Source organism: Poecile atricapillus, chromosome W (assembly GCF_030490865.1).
Source record: "Poecile atricapillus isolate bPoeAtr1 chromosome W, bPoeAtr1.hap1, whole genome shotgun sequence".
In the NCBI taxonomy this organism is placed as follows: Eukaryota; Metazoa; Chordata; class Aves; order Passeriformes; family Paridae; genus Poecile; species Poecile atricapillus.
Window position 1 is genome coordinate 16,649,005 of NC_081288.1, and position 16,119 is coordinate 16,665,123.

Consider the following 16,119-nt stretch of genomic DNA (forward strand, 5'->3'; position numbering starts at 1 on the left):
GGACTGTTTCAAGGAACGACTGATGAAAAAAAGCATCACTTTTTCTTTCCTTCTCATAACTTGCAAAACTTTCTGAATAAGGTGCAAAACCTCCTGAATCACTCACCTGACGTATGTATTGCTCCAGGAACAGATATCTGATCAGCCAAAAACTTTCACAGGAGACCATCTGGGCTCTTGCTATCATCTGAAAGCATAGCATCTTCTCAAAGTGGCAAGATCAAGGTTTCTTGATCTCATCAGACAAGTTTGGAATTTAGCAATGAGGTAGCACACAGGTGACTATATTAATTCAGAAATTGTATCATGGCTTTGAAACTGCTGAAACTGGTGGTGCTGGAAGAGTCATGGCTGATTTGCAGAATGTATGATTTGGTGTAAGCAGGAAGTGGAAAACGGTGCAGGAAATGTGATGTTGGCAAGACAGATAAAAGAGAGTCCAGCTCAACAGTGTCTTGTGGAGGCATCTCTGGATTGTATGGCTGAGGAGCTGAGGGTTTTTTCTGCTAGAGAATTGGTAGTTATGACTGTCCACTGTCACTGTCATGATTTATTTAACAAAATCACCTGGTGCTTGTGAAGTCAGGCACCAAAGGGCACTGCAAACAGGAGAAACTTGGCTGAATGACTTTTGTAGATGTATAAACAAGAGTAAACTATCTGTGGATCAAAGGAGAACTTGGAATTCCAAGTATTTTGCTAAGTCTTTGAGACTGCAGGATTCCAGAAAAGACACCCAGTCTACCCAGAGGCTGATGGGTGTGGGTAGAAAGGATCATTATGGACTTCTATCTTCAACTCTCTTATTTTATAGATTCAAGGAAATGAGGGCACTGTGTCCCAGCTTTTGAGGAATTTAAAACAGGAGTGGATGAGAATATGAATTATACTCCAGAAGTTATTTTGTTTCAATATAAAGCAAATCTCTACATTATGAAGAACTTTTGGGGTGATGTGGACTGTGTAGAAGATCAAACACTAGGCTGGAAAAGCTTGTTCCAGCCTGTTGGGTAACATGAACATCTCTTGGATGGAATTTTACAGGAGAGCTTATGAAGTCCAGGGATTGACTGGATTTGAGTGAGACATAATGAATCAAGCAGAATTCAGTCCCAATTGCCCTTTATGCTTCCTTTAACTATGTACTTGAAATATGTGTTAAAATAGTCTACCCTGTTAGAGTATGTGACAAGTGCATAGACTAAGAAGACCAAGTTCACGTCCAGATCAAGAATAAAGATTTCCAACAAGCTGAGGTGAAAGAAAGCTTTTTTTTTCAGTAGCTGCTTTTCATTTATTGTCTCAGTTTAGCAGAGGTCATAGAAGAACTAAAGGAATTTTACCCCTTTAGCCTGAAAGAACTGAAAATATCTTGTCAGCTCTTCTTTTCAATCACTTCAGTCCTCTGAGGATAAGGAAGATATTGTATTCACAGGCTTGCCTGAGTGATGAAATGCCTTTAAGTACCTGAATGTTGACAGAATGGTCTCTACATCTTGGCTGTGGGTATGTGTGTTGGTGGATGATGTTGCCCATTGAAGGAGCTTTGGAATTTCTGTGTTTTGGCTGGGTTTTGGTTGTTTTTACGTACTGGTAGCTTGAGGGATCAAATCTGAATACTTGTTTTCTAAGAATTGTTGAAGGTACTATTGTTTCTGTTAAAAAATTGATGCAAGATTTTTCTGATTTTTGCAGCCAAAAGAAATACAGATCTGTTTTGTAGGGTGGACCTTAAACACCTTCTGTGAGTTCTCAGTCCTTCTCCATGTAAAATGGGACTGAATTATTGTGAATGCAATGAGGTGTGGGTTATTTAATCTAGTTGAAGAGGAGAGGGAGGAGGATTTTCCTGTGCATTGTGAATATTGGTCTTTCCATGTGGCTTGGTCCTAGTCTGGGGTTGAGGGATTTTCTCTTTGGAGGCTGCTGTTCCCACCTTAATCTGGCACCTGGGTATCCAGATGAAGTTCTGTGTGTCTGGATTTCTGATTCATATTAGCCCTAATGTGGCAGCAGCTGCTTTCAAATGGGTCTTGCCTAGAGGGGATTACAGGGAGTGCTGTGAGGTCTCATTTTACTTCTTCCACCTTAGCTACAGTGTGCTGAGAGGAGGGGAAGTTGGATATTTGTGCCATCCCTTGCAGATAGAGAACTAAGCACTCGCTGGTCAGCTGTTTTCTGGGCACTGTGTTGCCAGAGTAAGTCAGCAGAATATTTAATTTAAATGCCATTGAAAGTCTGCTCTACAGCTATGACAGGATCTCTTCAAAGTTAGTTGGCAGGAACTTAGCAGAACTTTGGTGTGTTAAGTGCTGTGATACTTTTTTCTAATTTCAGGATGACAAGTTAGAGACAAGCTTTTCTGTTGTGTAAACACAGAGCTTTAAACACAAACAAATAGTTATTTTTGGTGCTCTTTTCCTATGACAAAAATTAAACTTAAAAGGTAAAAATAAACAAAAACATGTTCTAAAACCTTCTCAGATTAAAGGTTAGAAAAAATAAAGAACAAAGGCTCAAGATCACTTCCAACTCACATAATTGCTGACACAAAGTTGCAGTCCAGCCAGATGAACAGCACATTGTGAGGTACAGGAATAATTTGTAGTCCTTTTAAGTAACCAGAGTAGCAAGTAGCATATACATGCAGTGGAATAAATCCTTGTCTCTGCTTCAGTTTTTTTAAGAAATATGATAATATTTAGGTTCTATCTTAATGGATGAAAAGAGAGCAGTTAACTTCTGATGTCTTATTTAGGGCACTGTACTGATGGAAGAATTTATATGTGAGTAAACTGTGGTATCAGAGCTGGTTGTGTCTTTTGCCTTGGTGAATAGTTTTTCAAACCACCGAGGCTGTGGATGTACACTTACTCTGAAAGCTGTTTTTCATCAGTGGCTTCACATTACTACTCCCCATCAAAACAGTTTATGTGAGTGTCTCTCAGCCCTCTCTAAGCAATATGAGCTCATATACTTAAGCAATTTAGTAGATGATTTGTGCTAACGGGGTTGACTGTTGCTTAGAGACCCTCAGGCTCTGAAAGGCTGTAATGTGAAATGAATGACCCAGATTAATGTTTATTTTTGCCCTTGCCTGGGTTTGGGTCAACTTAGTTCTTTTATTGAATGTTGTGATCTGTGGGTCCTGTAACTCAAAGGAGTGTCAGGTATGCTGTTTTATTTCCATCTGTCAAATCAGAAAATAGTGGAGAGTTCTGCTCCAGAGAGGTGCTTGGGGCAAGGCTGGCAGCTGGGATTTCCAGTCAGGGAGGAAGCTTGGGAAGAGCATGTCTGTTTTAACAGGAGGCCAGACCTTCTGCCACTCAGGCTGAAGCATCTCAATGTCCTCTTAAACGGAAGTGTTAATCAAAATATAGCAGACTAATTGTTTATGTGAGTGGATGAGATTATCCCAGACAATGTGGTGCTGTTTGACTTGGAGAAGGAACTGTGTAACCGTATGCAAAGCTGCACCACAGCGATAGACAACTGGCTTTTTGATTAGGTCATAAAATCTGGGGAGGTGATAAAAATGGAGCTGATTTTTGGGTGGGGTGCTCTGCTATCTTTTCAGATCAGCTTATAGCTGTGGAGTATTATTTACTATGCACAAGTGAATAGGGAATAGTAGCTGAGGCAGTGGGCAGGTTTTTAATCTTCATGTGCCAGGCAGTGGGTTAAGCTCTTGTGATAATGTGTCCGAGAGCTTTGTGGAGTGATAAGAAAAAGGCTAGAATAGTTTTACTGTGCTAAATATTGTTGCACCGTGTTAGATTAGAACTTTTTAAATGGGGGCTGCTTGTACCAATTAGTTTAACTTGAAAGTAGGTGTGAGCTTTGGTACACTTGTTTTTGTGTCCAGGTTCCCTTTGCAGGGAGAGTGTGCAGTAGTGGTTGCTGCTACAAAGTCTCAGTGGGAACAAGGGTGTCCTGAAAATAAACCTCAGGATCTCAGGCTTGCCTGTGGTTGCATTTAAGACCTTGCACTGACACAAAGGGGTGGAATACACACAGCACCCTGAAAAGCAGAATGCCTCCTTCCTGAGAAGAGCTGCTAAAATGTATCCAATTTACTTTGTTTACTCTGGCCATAGAGAGCTGGTATCTCTAGAAAGGGAAACAGGTGGCTTTCCATTGCATTTCTGCCTTGTCCCCATCATCCTGGTTGAGAGTTGGTCATGCAGGAATAAGGAATGATGGCTACTTAGTCCACCACATTCTGACCTTGCTCCAGCTCCTTGTGGGAGCTGCATGCTCTTTTTCAAACCAGGTAATTTCTTTTCTCCTGTCATCCCTCATGTTGTTTCTGTCCCACTCACTCATGCCTTGGCACCCTATGCCATCCCATCGCCATTTCCCACACCTTGGATTTTGCCCTTCCCCTGTTGCGTGAGGGCATCCAGAACTTCTTGTAGGACAAAGTAAAACCCTGTATGCTGCAGCCAGGGCTCTTCTCTGCGTGCAGAGGAGCTGATCACAAGGCTGTCCCTCTGCTACGCCTCCTGCCCAGCTCGCCAAGCAGCTGCTTGCCCAGCGCTCTGACAGGTCCTGCCGGTGAGTGCAGAAGGGGAAATGTTATTTTTTTCCCATGTATACAATGAAAGGAAGCGCTTGTAATAAATGGAGTGAGGTAAAAAGGCTTTCCCAGCACATTACCTTCTAACACTTCTTCATCCTGTTTCTCTGCTCCAGGTCCTGTTCTGCTGTGGGGAGCGGGACTGAATTCCCAACAGCTGGCTCCTGCCAGCTCCCAAGGCCTGCCTTCCTCAGGCACAGAAAGCCCTGCTTTGTCCTGTCAAAGGGGATGAAGGACGTCTCTCCCTTTGAACTGGGCAAAGGAGGGTCTCTTGCACCTTGGTGCACTGGAGCTGGTGTAGGAAAGTGCTATTTCATTGTTAACACAGCAAAAGGAATAATAAAGTCTCCAGAAATTATGTAAAAGACAAGAGGGGTGGGTGGAAGGGTGGAGAGAGGAAATACTTGGAGATGTCTGCAGTGCTTCCTGTTTGCTTCTGAAAATTATGAGTCAGATCCCCCAGAAACAAAAGAGAGGGGTTTGAAAAATGGTGAGATTTAAAAAAAAAAATAGTCATGTGTGCATCTGTTCTCTTGGTCTCCTGGTTTTTGAGATCTCAGAGCTAGAGGCCATTTTTCACATTTTTCTCGGCAGTGGTGATAGCAAGGAACATACACCCTTTTCCTTTCCAAGTGAAAGTAGAGGGGTTTTTAGTATCTCTCAATGCAGCATCAGGAAGGAGACCAATTGAAAAGATACCAAAGATTGCATGGTTTGGAATAAAATTTGTGATAGCATCACAGTTCTTCTCAAGTGGATTGCTTGAAGAGCTTTTGCAACAGGAGTTAGGTGTAACCCTGGAGCAGGCTTGCCTTTGCTTTCTGAGGTATATACTTTGGCACAGGAGGGAGAAGGTGCGCTCTGTGTGCCCAGACTGTGTTTGATACTGATACAGAAGGAGGAACCATGCTCCCTTTTTCCCAGGTCAAACAGTATGCATCTTTAAAACCCATGGATTCTGTGGGATTTGTAGCATGAGTGTTGATAAGTGTATGTGTGTACAGTAGGATTGCAATTACAAAGGAAAAATGAAGTGGATATCATTGTTCTACTTACCATATCACCAAGTTCAGGCTTTTCTAGAAAACTTGATTTCCTTGTTTCTCTGCCAGTTAATTTCCAGTAAATGTATGTAAGTGATAAAAGACTCCAGCTTTCCCAGTAGAAAGTGATTGTTTGCAGGTGTTTTTCCTCCGTTAAGGTGTCAGGATAAGCTGTGCGAGGAGACCTGGAAGCATTTCCTTCAGCTGAAAAGAATGCTGCCGAACTGGAGGGCCTGAAGGTACAGGGCCAAACTCATTTCTTTGTAACAGAGCTTGTTGTTAAGACACACCTTAGAAGGTGGTCTGACTGACAGCTGACAGCACAGCCAGAGAGACAGAGCTTCTTGGTGCTCAGCAGAGTCATTGCTGAGAGCTCAGGTGGACCAAAAAAATCTGTGGTAACAAATAGACACCTGCTCTTGTGTGCTCTGGGGTGCTGGATGCAATAGCCTGTACTGCTGTGTTTCCTGGAGTGATTTTTGCACTGTTCTCAGACCTTGTGCAGGGATGGGGATGGAAGGGTCCTGGAAGCTCCTCCTGGAGTGCACAGCCACACTGGTTAGAATGCTGAGCTCTGCTGAGCACATGTGGGGTTTTCTGTGCCTCAGAGCCTGGGAGAGTCCTTGGGCATGTGAGATTGGCTGTTGTTGAGTGTAGCCTCCTTGTGGGAGATGCCAGCCTGCCTGGTGGTTGGTTTGAGAAAGTTTTGGGGTGTGAACCTGCTATGTCATTTTCCTGCTTTATGATTATGGAAGGTTCCCAAAAGTAGAATAGGGTCCTTTTCCACCTTTGACTTTGCACCTGTCCACTTGCACAGAAGTGACTGTTTTGCCACCCTGCTTGTGGCTGCTGTTTTGTGACTCTCGTACTTCCCAGCTCCTTCTGCTGTGGCCGGAGCATTCCCAAGCATTTCCTCTTCAGGTTTCTGCTCTGTGCTGCTGCGTGGGACTCTCTCAAGCGAGTGTGTACAGGTCGGGGGTAGGTGTGGCAAAGGACTCCTAGAGCTGCTCCCAGCAACTGGGAAAGCAGCTCTGAGACAATCTGGAGCAGCTCCCAAAATGATCTCTCCCTGCAGGAAACTGGCTCTTCTAGGTTTTAAAACAAGTAAATAAAGTCACTGTGATTTCTCAGCTGGTTTTTATCTGGAAGGTTTTTTTTTAACTTGCTGCTGAAGAAAGAGAAGAGCAAAGAGAATATGCAAAAATACCTGTCCCAGCTGCAAAGATTTGTAAACATTTATTGTTGCAAAATGAAAATAAAAATAATACAATCATTTGTTGAGAGAATTGGAGCATGTGTTGATGTGGAGGTATCTCCCTGCACAATTCTCACTGCCACCAGTGAGAGCTGAACACATCAAAGGGTGATCAGACCTCATTCAGGGAATCCCTGCCAACCCAAGTCATTGTCCCCAGGGCCAGAAGTAAAGGCTGAAACCAGCAGCAGAATTTTGGGATCTGGGCTGCATGCTGGCTACAAGCTTGTTGGTGGTTATGCTGTATTTATCTGAAGGCAAAACCAGGCAGCACCTGTAATTCCTTGGCAAGGAGGTGGTCAGGAAGGTTCATGTTTCTCCTGTAAAGCCCAGGCTTGCACCCAGTGCCAGGATTTTGCACATCTCATGGAAAGGGGCTGTGGCTGGGGGAGCTCAGGATGTGTTGTGTGAGTGTGCTTGGCCTTGTAGACGGCTCCTGGGGCTGCTGAAGGAAGGTGCCCTAAAGGAAGGATATGAAAAGTGCTGGGTCAGGTGCTGAGTTGCTGCAGGAAAGGGCTGCTTGACTAATTTCAGTGGAATTACCTGTGTTCACGCTAACTTGGGCTTGTCCCCGTTGTTTGCCTCTGAAATGAGGTGAGTTCTTTTCTTCATTTGGTATCCTGACATATAACAGAGTTTGTAACATCGAGGTCTTGTTATCTGTATTGTCTGAAAAACTGGGGTTTAAGCAAAAACTTAGGCATGTGAAATTTACATCTCCTGCGTGAAACGCACTGCAGAATGCGTAAAGTGTCAGCATTTTGGTTGAGCAGTGTTTCCCACCCACATTTTTACATAGTGTGACATGGTTGGTCTGATGGATTATTGCTGTTTGTGATACAAAATGGAGAAAGCCCTTAGATCATTTTCCAGGATTTACATTCAAACCTATGTTTGCAGGATTGGTAATTTTTTCATGTATATTTGTGTATGTATATATTTTTGTATGCATGTGTTTGCTTATATATACGTTGTCATTCCAGATGCTGAGATTCATTATAGGCCTTACAGTTTGTCTGCTTAAACAACAGTATTTTTACATTGTGCTATTTCAGCAAAGTTTCCTAATTTTCTTCCTTTGCTTATGCTTCCTTTCTACAGTAAGTGTTGCCATTTTGATGAGTAGGTGTGACTGCCTTCATTATGGTGATGAGGTCACTTTTGATTCCTGGACAGATATTGGCATTTCTCAACAGTATTTTTCTGGGTAAATCTCTTCATTTTCATTAAACGATGTTCACAGTGAATGATCCAGCCTTTCTGACTCCTTTTATTAGCACATAGTTCTTCAAAGAACTTTAAGAACTGATAAGAGTCTCCTTTCAAGTGGCCATTCACAAATATGTGCAAAGCTGAGAAAAACCCCTCAAATTCTTCTGTTGTAAACTACACATAGAATTTCTTTTGATTTGGATTATTTTCCCTATGCTGCTGGCTTACTTTTGCTGTCTCTGGCTGAATAGGTAACTCTGCAAAGAGTTCTCAGTTTTGGGAGCAGCGACACTGCTACTAGAATTTTTCTGAAGTCACTGTGTACCATGGAAATTTAAACTGCTCAGTCTGATAGGGCCTGGTTAGTGAGCTACATGCCTAAAATTCACATAAAGATGCAGGGTTGCCTCCGACACCCTCATTTTTAGTTTACAGTGGTCCCAGTGTCAGCATTTCTAACGTGTGTTAGGTTGATATACCTAATAATTCTACTTCATCTGTGCTTTCTTGCATTGAGAGAGCTGTGTTGCAGACCTGTTACAGGTGGTTGTCAGGTGTGAGCCAGTGGGGTTAAAGTCATGTGTGTAATCTTGATTTTCTGATTTACTTCTAAGTTTGAGCCAAATCCTGGACTTGTTTACATTCAATATGTAGTTAGCTGGATTAAGTGGAAATGCTGCAGAGGTTAGATTGTAATTAAATCTTTGATGAATGACCCTCAGTGTGAGGTGCTGACACTGCTGCTTCTTTAAGCTTCATCCCTCAGGGCACTTTTGGGAAGCTGGGATGATAGGGGTGAAATCCTGGCCTCAGAGACATCGGTGGAAATTTTATCCATTCAAAGACAGCTAAGATTTCACCTAAAAGGAAAATTTTAGTAATGGAAAAATTGTCCAGTCCTCCAGGTGATATGCATTATTAGTGGGTCTATGTTCTGCAAACCACTAAAGAAAGCCTTCAGAAAGCTTTCCTAATACTAATTTTCAATTTTTTTAGCTTTAATAAAAATGTATTGTAAAAGAGGGTTTGCCTGTGGAAGTGTTGTCCAATTAAATGCCTTTGGGCTGTTGCAATATCCTTGTATGATAGATTCTTACTTTTTATATTAAAAAAAAAAAACACAACAAAAAAACAGAAAAGAAACAAAGGAAGAAATCAACCATTTTCTTGGGTTTATGGGAATGTAATTTGTTTATTAAAGGCACTGAGACAGGCTGAAACCAAACCCTGCCTGGGAGCAGAGCACCAGTGTTGTACAGAGGTACAGCAGGACTGAGTGTGCCTGGGGAGGGAGCTGGGTGGGATAGGCTGGCACACCTCCTCCCATTGCCAATTCCTCTGGAATCACAGAGTAGCCTGAGCTGGAAGGACCCACAAGGATCACTGAGTCCAACTCCTGGCCTTGCACAGCACAACCTCAAGAATCATACCCTGTGCCTGAGAGCATTATCCAAACACTCCTTGAGCTCTGTCAGCCTTGGGACTGTGACCAATTCCCAATCCCCTTTTCACAGCAGAAAATTGGTGGGCTTGGCACCACTGAAAATGCCTTGATGTATGTTATATTGATGTGAGTATTTTGAAACACTGTGCAAGTGTTCATTTACTTGGCAAAAATTACTATGTCCAAACAAAGCTCGGTACCATTTTCTTGGTGCCTTAATGGCTTACCTATTATGCATCCAAGAAAATTGCAAAACTGAGACTAAAATCTAAGAACCGTGCGTTCTCATTTCCTCTGTAACCTCCAAATAACATTTTCTTCCTTTGTAATAATTTATTTTAGCTCTGTTCTTATAATTTAATTGAGATTGCATAATGTTTAAAATGTAAATATAGCTATAAAAAGGGATAAACAAGTTCTACTGAACAGGACCTTTTGCAAGCTAAAAGCATGATTGAGTATAACACAATACAATAGAATAACAAAATGACATTCAGGATTTATAGCTGGATTGCTTAATTGAGCAGAAAAACTTCTGCTTTTACTCCCCCCTCTCCCCCTTGACATGCAAGCCTGCAGGTACAGTTACAAGAATATATGAATGTACTATCAGATAAGGGAAAAACTTTAGGGCTAATTATTTGTGCAGGTATTAGTGCAAATGTGGAGCTGCCTGTTTGTATGGTGGTGTTTTTGTTTCTCAGTATGTGCTTGGGGTTGTACTTTCTGCCCTTGTGTCTCCACAGCATTTGATAATACAGTTCAAAGTGACCCATGTGAGCATTTTTTGGGATGGTGGGAATGGCTGAGTTCCTGTTCTGTGTAGAGATAAAATGCACCCACATCCTTGTTTCACACTGAAGGTTGTTCATGGTGAAATTTGTCTGCTGTTTTAGACACCTTGAGGAGTTTGGAATGTTTTACATGCATAGAATTTTGCTTTCCTAGTGTAAGGGAATACCCTATTAAACCATTAAATAGCTCATTTCAACCTGTTTTATGCTTCGTGTTTGTGGCAATTAAAATTTGTTCAGAAAGGAAACTATAAAGTTCCTAATGTTTGAGGCAGGCAGGAGCCAGATTTTCTTGTCTCCTAGCTGCTGTACCTCATTGATATGAAGTTCTTTAAATATTGTGTTCTGCTGTCCTCCCATTTATGAAAGGGGCTCTTTAGCATGGAATCTTCCTAAATGGTACAGTGGTTTAATAGTCCTGCTATAAGTGCAAGGAAGAGCCTTTTTATTTTCTGTGCCGGCTGGGATTAATGTAGGCGACCCTAAAAGATGTGAAAAGATGATGGTGAAAAATTTGGCTTTGGAAAGAGACAAGAAAAATGACACATTTCATACAGAGTAGCTAAATCATAGAGTTGTAAATCATTTGAAGCAGGACTGGTAGTCAGAAAAGAGTATGAACTCACATTTTGGGAAGGGTGAGGTAGGATGACTGTAGATTTTTGGCAGGAGACCGTTTGAAGCACACAAGAAGTGGGCTGACCTAGATGCCTGATAAGAGGCTCAATGAAATGAAAAGTGGGTGGACTTGGAGAAGAACTGGGTGGATCTGATTGTTTTGGCACTTAGGTATTTGATGTTTGATTTCCAGGGCAGCAAAATTTTAATCACCTATTGTTCATTATTGGTTGGTTTCTTGGTGGTATGACTTGCACCTCTCTTTCCGAGTGGTTGCTGGGATGTGTGGAGCACGGGAGAGGCTTTGTGCTGCAGCTGGGGAGGAAAGAAGTGTCCTGGGTGGCAGGTGCTCTGGAGGAACATTTCTTTGGAGGAGGTTGTGTGAAGGGACATCTGAGGAGCAAAGTGAGGGAGGCATTGGGAGCAGCTCCTTTGTTCACAAGGGATGTCAAGGTTATGTGGTTTTGGAATGGAACCTCAGCATTCTTTGTAAACAAATATATTGCTGGGCTCCACTGGCAGTTAAAGTATCCAGCTTCTCTTGATGATGCCTGTCCCCAACTTTGCCTCTCTTCCTGCTGCTGCCCAGGCCCTGTGTGCTGCTCAAAAAGGCAGTGAAATTATGATACCATTAAGAGAGTAAAAGCTGAGCAGCTTGAGTGTCTTAGATTGAAGACATCGCCTCTAGCTTAGTTTATTCAGCTTTTTGAGGAATAAAATACTCCATAGATATATAAATAATACCGAGTGTGTGATAGACATCAACAGTTGGGTCTTGTATTTTTTAACAAGTCACACACACACACACACACACGTGCAGTTCCATGTATGGGAGAGTCCGTGTGCTCATGTGTTTATTCAGGTATTGTTGTACTTAATAATATTGTCTATGATTATTGGGTGGAAAGCTCTGTTGGTAGGAAGAGGCAAAATATATTTCAGATGGTATTTTTGAAACTCAATGCACAAAGCTAAGATAAATGATATTATGTGGCTGCTTTCTTTAACAATCTAAAAAGCATCTCATGTTATGAAAGAGACCTAAAATTCATGAAACCAACCGTAATTACCTTCCTATTATTTTCTTACATTGGTTTTTGTTTTTTCAGAACGCACCTGTATCTCAGTAGTAAATCTAAAATAACTCATCACTGGGAACAGTCCTTCTAGGATTACAGCTGTACAACTATTCCTTGACTCTTGCACTACCTCTGAAAGTTCCTAGAAACCTTTGGTGTATTTACCTTTAGTCTGTGTTACATAATCAGGGGAGCTTGCAGGACATAAAGACTTATGGAGCATATATGATTCCTATCTATGAACCCAGGCACCATTAGACTTTTCTGCCAACATACCTTGTTTATCAGTTATACCTCTGCTGCTTCTCAGTCCTGTTCCTCCCACCCCTGTGTCCTTCCTCCCATTTCACCAGAGAAGGGATGGCTTCAACTCCACCAGATGATGGGGGAGAATGAGAGGAAGAGAGGTGCAGAACTCTACAGGTTCATACTTTGACCACTTGACATGAGGCAGAACTTTTTTCCTGTGTAGTGACTGAGCACTGAACAGATTGCCCAGAGAGAATGTGGAGTGTCCTCATTGGAGATACTCCAGAGTTGTCTGGGCACAATCCTGTGTCCTGTGCTCTGGGATGGCCCTGCTGGAGCAGGGAGGTGGGGCCAGCTGCCCCACTGTGGCTCCTTCCACCCTCAACCATCCTGGGATTCTGTGACGACAGTGGAGAGTTGAAACTGCCTTTACTTTCCCCCCCTGCCTCTGTGGAGAAGCACACCTTATATCCTAGGCAATGCTTTAGGTAGCTCAAATTCTTGTTTAATGAGCCTTTGTAGGCTGTAGCTGTGTACACTTCTGTACACTGTGAGGCCTTAATGGTTTAAACACCTGCTGGTCTGTGAGGTTGGCTGCCTGTGGCACTACGATGAGGAACTGCCCTTGCTTGCCCTGCAGCGAGTGGAAAAACTTCCAGTGGCTTCAGTGGGAGAATGACTGGGCATCTGTGACAAGCAATCCCATGAGCATTGTTGCTTTCAGCCTCTAATTCTGCAATTACTGAATACAAAGGGTCATACGTAAAGTCCAGGGGTGTAATTACTATTTTGACTTTCCTGATGATTTATCTTAGGCACTACCAATGAACTGTACAGCTTAATTACAGCAGTTACTTGGAGGGATTGTGCAAACCCCAGGTATTTATTGTGTTCAGGGAAGAACTAGCTCAGCTAGAGATCATTTCATATATGTGCAGGGATCTCCTTTGTCATTTATGTGCTGCCAATGTATGGAAAGCTGAAATGCAATTGTGTCGTATGTGCCAGATGCTGAATGACAGCAGAGAGCACAAAGCAGTATTGTCTGCAGTCCAGCTGAGGAATTAAACCCCTTTGTTAAAGCTTCTCTGATAGTACCATGCTTAAGTGGCTTGAATATTGGCACCATAATTTGGATCAGTGTTTACATAGCTTGCACATTTTATGGTATAATGCAATAAATATAATACAATAAATTCTGCCTTTATCTGAAAAGCCTGGTCTGGTGCACTTTGGCCTCCTATTCAAACCTACAAGCAAGTGATCTTAAAACCTGCTGTGGTGTGGTGTGACAGTAACTGCAGGTTATACAGGAGTCCAGGATCTTTTGCAGCCAAGCCTGTTGTTTGGTTTCACACATCTCAAATGGATTTGTTAGCAGGTTACAAAGGTCTTGAATTGCTGCTTGTTTAACACAGCCACCTCACAGGTGTCAGTAACAAACCAGCAGCTGCTTTTGGCTCGCTATAAAAGTGGGATTTGAATATTTTGAATTGTGTGTCAGAGGAAGTGGTCTGTGTTTGAAGAGCCTCTTCTGTTCCCCTCCACAGAGCGTGCTGAAGTCTTGCATCATGTGCAGTGTTCAGCTCAGCACTCCTTATGGTACGGTAACGAGCACCTCCAGAGTAAACAAGGAGCTGTTAGACTCCCTGAAGGTCATGCAGCTGGAATATGGGCTGAATGGCATTATGTGGAAATGCTGGGGATTAAATTGTTAATATAATAACTGCTAAATAAACAAAGCAATACTTTCCTCAGATTTTTGTCCTGTGCTATAAGAAACAAAGGTGTGAGAAGCTGAGATGCTGAGCAAGGGCTCAGGAGATGATGTTCCTGCTCTGTCATGCCACTGCCACATGCCAGTCAACCTTTCTCTGCTCTGATTTTGTGTCCATAGGATGGAAGTGGCACCAGTTCGTTTTCCTTTGTGTTCTCTGATGTCTTTGGTTCCTGAATGCTGCCAAACTCATTTATGGTCCTTACACTTGTGCCTTTAGAGAATGCTCAGTGGCAAGTGATTAATATTAGTTGTTAATGTCTGCTCTCTGCAAGGCCAGTGTGTTTGAGCACTGCAGCTGGCTGGCTCAGAGAGTGTGCAGGATCTCATTTGTTTTGCTCAGCACCACCACCTTGTTTTCTATCTGACTTTTGCTACAGTGACATGCCATGGTGAAAGTTTTGCATTTCACCCACAGCTGTGGTTGTCACAAGTTGTCACCAAGGAACACAGGAGGTTCCTTGTGTGTTATGGTTAGCTTTTCAATATGCCTCCATCCTGAATGTGCTTAAGGTCGAACCTTATGGGTTCCCCCTTAAAAACCTTTGAGGGATTTTATTGAGAGTGAGAAGTACTTGGCATTTAAATCCTTTGGCAAAGCTTCTGTTAAGGTAGTTCTTTCCTGTCAGCTCTCTGTGACTCCAGGATTTAGGTGCTATTTATTGGAAGCTTTGGCCTATTGGAACATGGACAGAGCACAGGATGCCTGCAAGACTTTTCCTGAGTCCTGCTTTCTGAACCTCACTCTGTTCTTGTTAAACCTGCCCTAACCTAGGCTGTGAAGAGCACAGCTCCCTAAGGCCCCCTGCTCGCTGCTGAAGCTGTTTCTTCAATTCCCCTTCCTTACTGACACCTCATGTTTGCATCTAGGTCTGTTTTGAGATTGGAACTGCTGACTTCCAAAATTCTTTGTAATTTTTGCTTCTGGGAGCTGCAGCTACAGTTTGTCATCTTGCTAGAGGTAGAAAATTCTTGGGCGTGCTGGGGGATCGGCCTTGCTGTGCTTGTGGCTGGAGGCAAAGCCAACTTGAGTGAAAGCTGAATGCAGCTATTGTGTAACTTGGCTGAAGCAAATTTGTGCTTTTTCTGGCAATTTCCAACAAAAATGCTGCTAAGAAAGTTGCTGTAAAGTGGCAGGGCAGTAGTGTGTCCTTAAACACGATTTTCCTGAATAATTGTTTGAAATGGGCAAATTGTTTACAGGATACTTCCCGAAAGGAAGCTGAATTTATGTCCAGGAAGTTCTGAGATAAGTTTAACAATTCGTATTTTAAATTTTATGGTTTATTTAACTTCTAAAATATTGCAAGAAATATATTAGATTTGTCATCTAGGTTTTCTGTTTTGGATTAAAGAAATGCTTATTCATTTTAGCACAGGAAAGTGTGGTCTTGGGAGTTTTGATCAGAGCTGAACCTTAATTCCATATGCCTCCTCAGAGGAAAAAGATGGGAAATGGTGAAGGAGAAAATCTGACAGCTGCAGAGAAGCAAACTGTTTCTAATTGAGGGGTAATGGCTCTGATGAAGGAAAACATAAATTTTACATGGAACATCAATGTATGTGGTGTGACAAAAGGGATTTTAACTGGATTTAAATGATCTGAAACACAGACCATTAGAAGAAATCCTCTCTCTGGAAGGAAAATGTAGACTTTCTTGGTTATGCTTAGTAACTGAATAACAGAGTTTCTAAGGTATTTTTTGTATTACACTGGAGAAATGTGGTAGCTTTTGGATCTATGGTGTGGCAGGCGTGTCTGTGCATTTATAAACATTGATGGCATGTTTTAGTGAGTGTGATAACTTTTGTTTTTCTAGGTTAGTGGATGACCGGTGTGTGGTCCAGCCAGAGGCAGGTGACCTTGCTAATCCTCCAAAGAAGTTCCGAGGTCAGTAACCAGGGATCATTTCTCTTTAATGACCAACTGATGCAGTTCTGACTCCTTGGGCACTTCTGTCATGTAGCTTCCCAGAGGGTTTGTGGACACAGGGACAAAGTTTCAAACTGCAACATGAATGGCAGATTTTGAGAGCAAAATACAAAATTTGTAAAGGAAGGAGAGGCAG

General features: G+C 42.4%; 1 protein-coding gene across 1 annotated transcript in view; it reads left to right on the forward strand.

Annotated features, from left to right (window-relative positions):
* Positions 1-16,119, forward strand: part of LOC131591576 (inositol 1,4,5-trisphosphate receptor type 2) — a 244,024-nt gene that overhangs the window by 12,674 nt on the left and 215,231 nt on the right. The window contains exon 2 of the mRNA XM_058862400.1: positions 15,871-15,941. Within this exon, the coding sequence (XP_058718383.1) occupies positions 15,871-15,941 (71 nt within the window). The remainder of the gene's footprint in view (positions 1-15,870; positions 15,942-16,119) is intronic.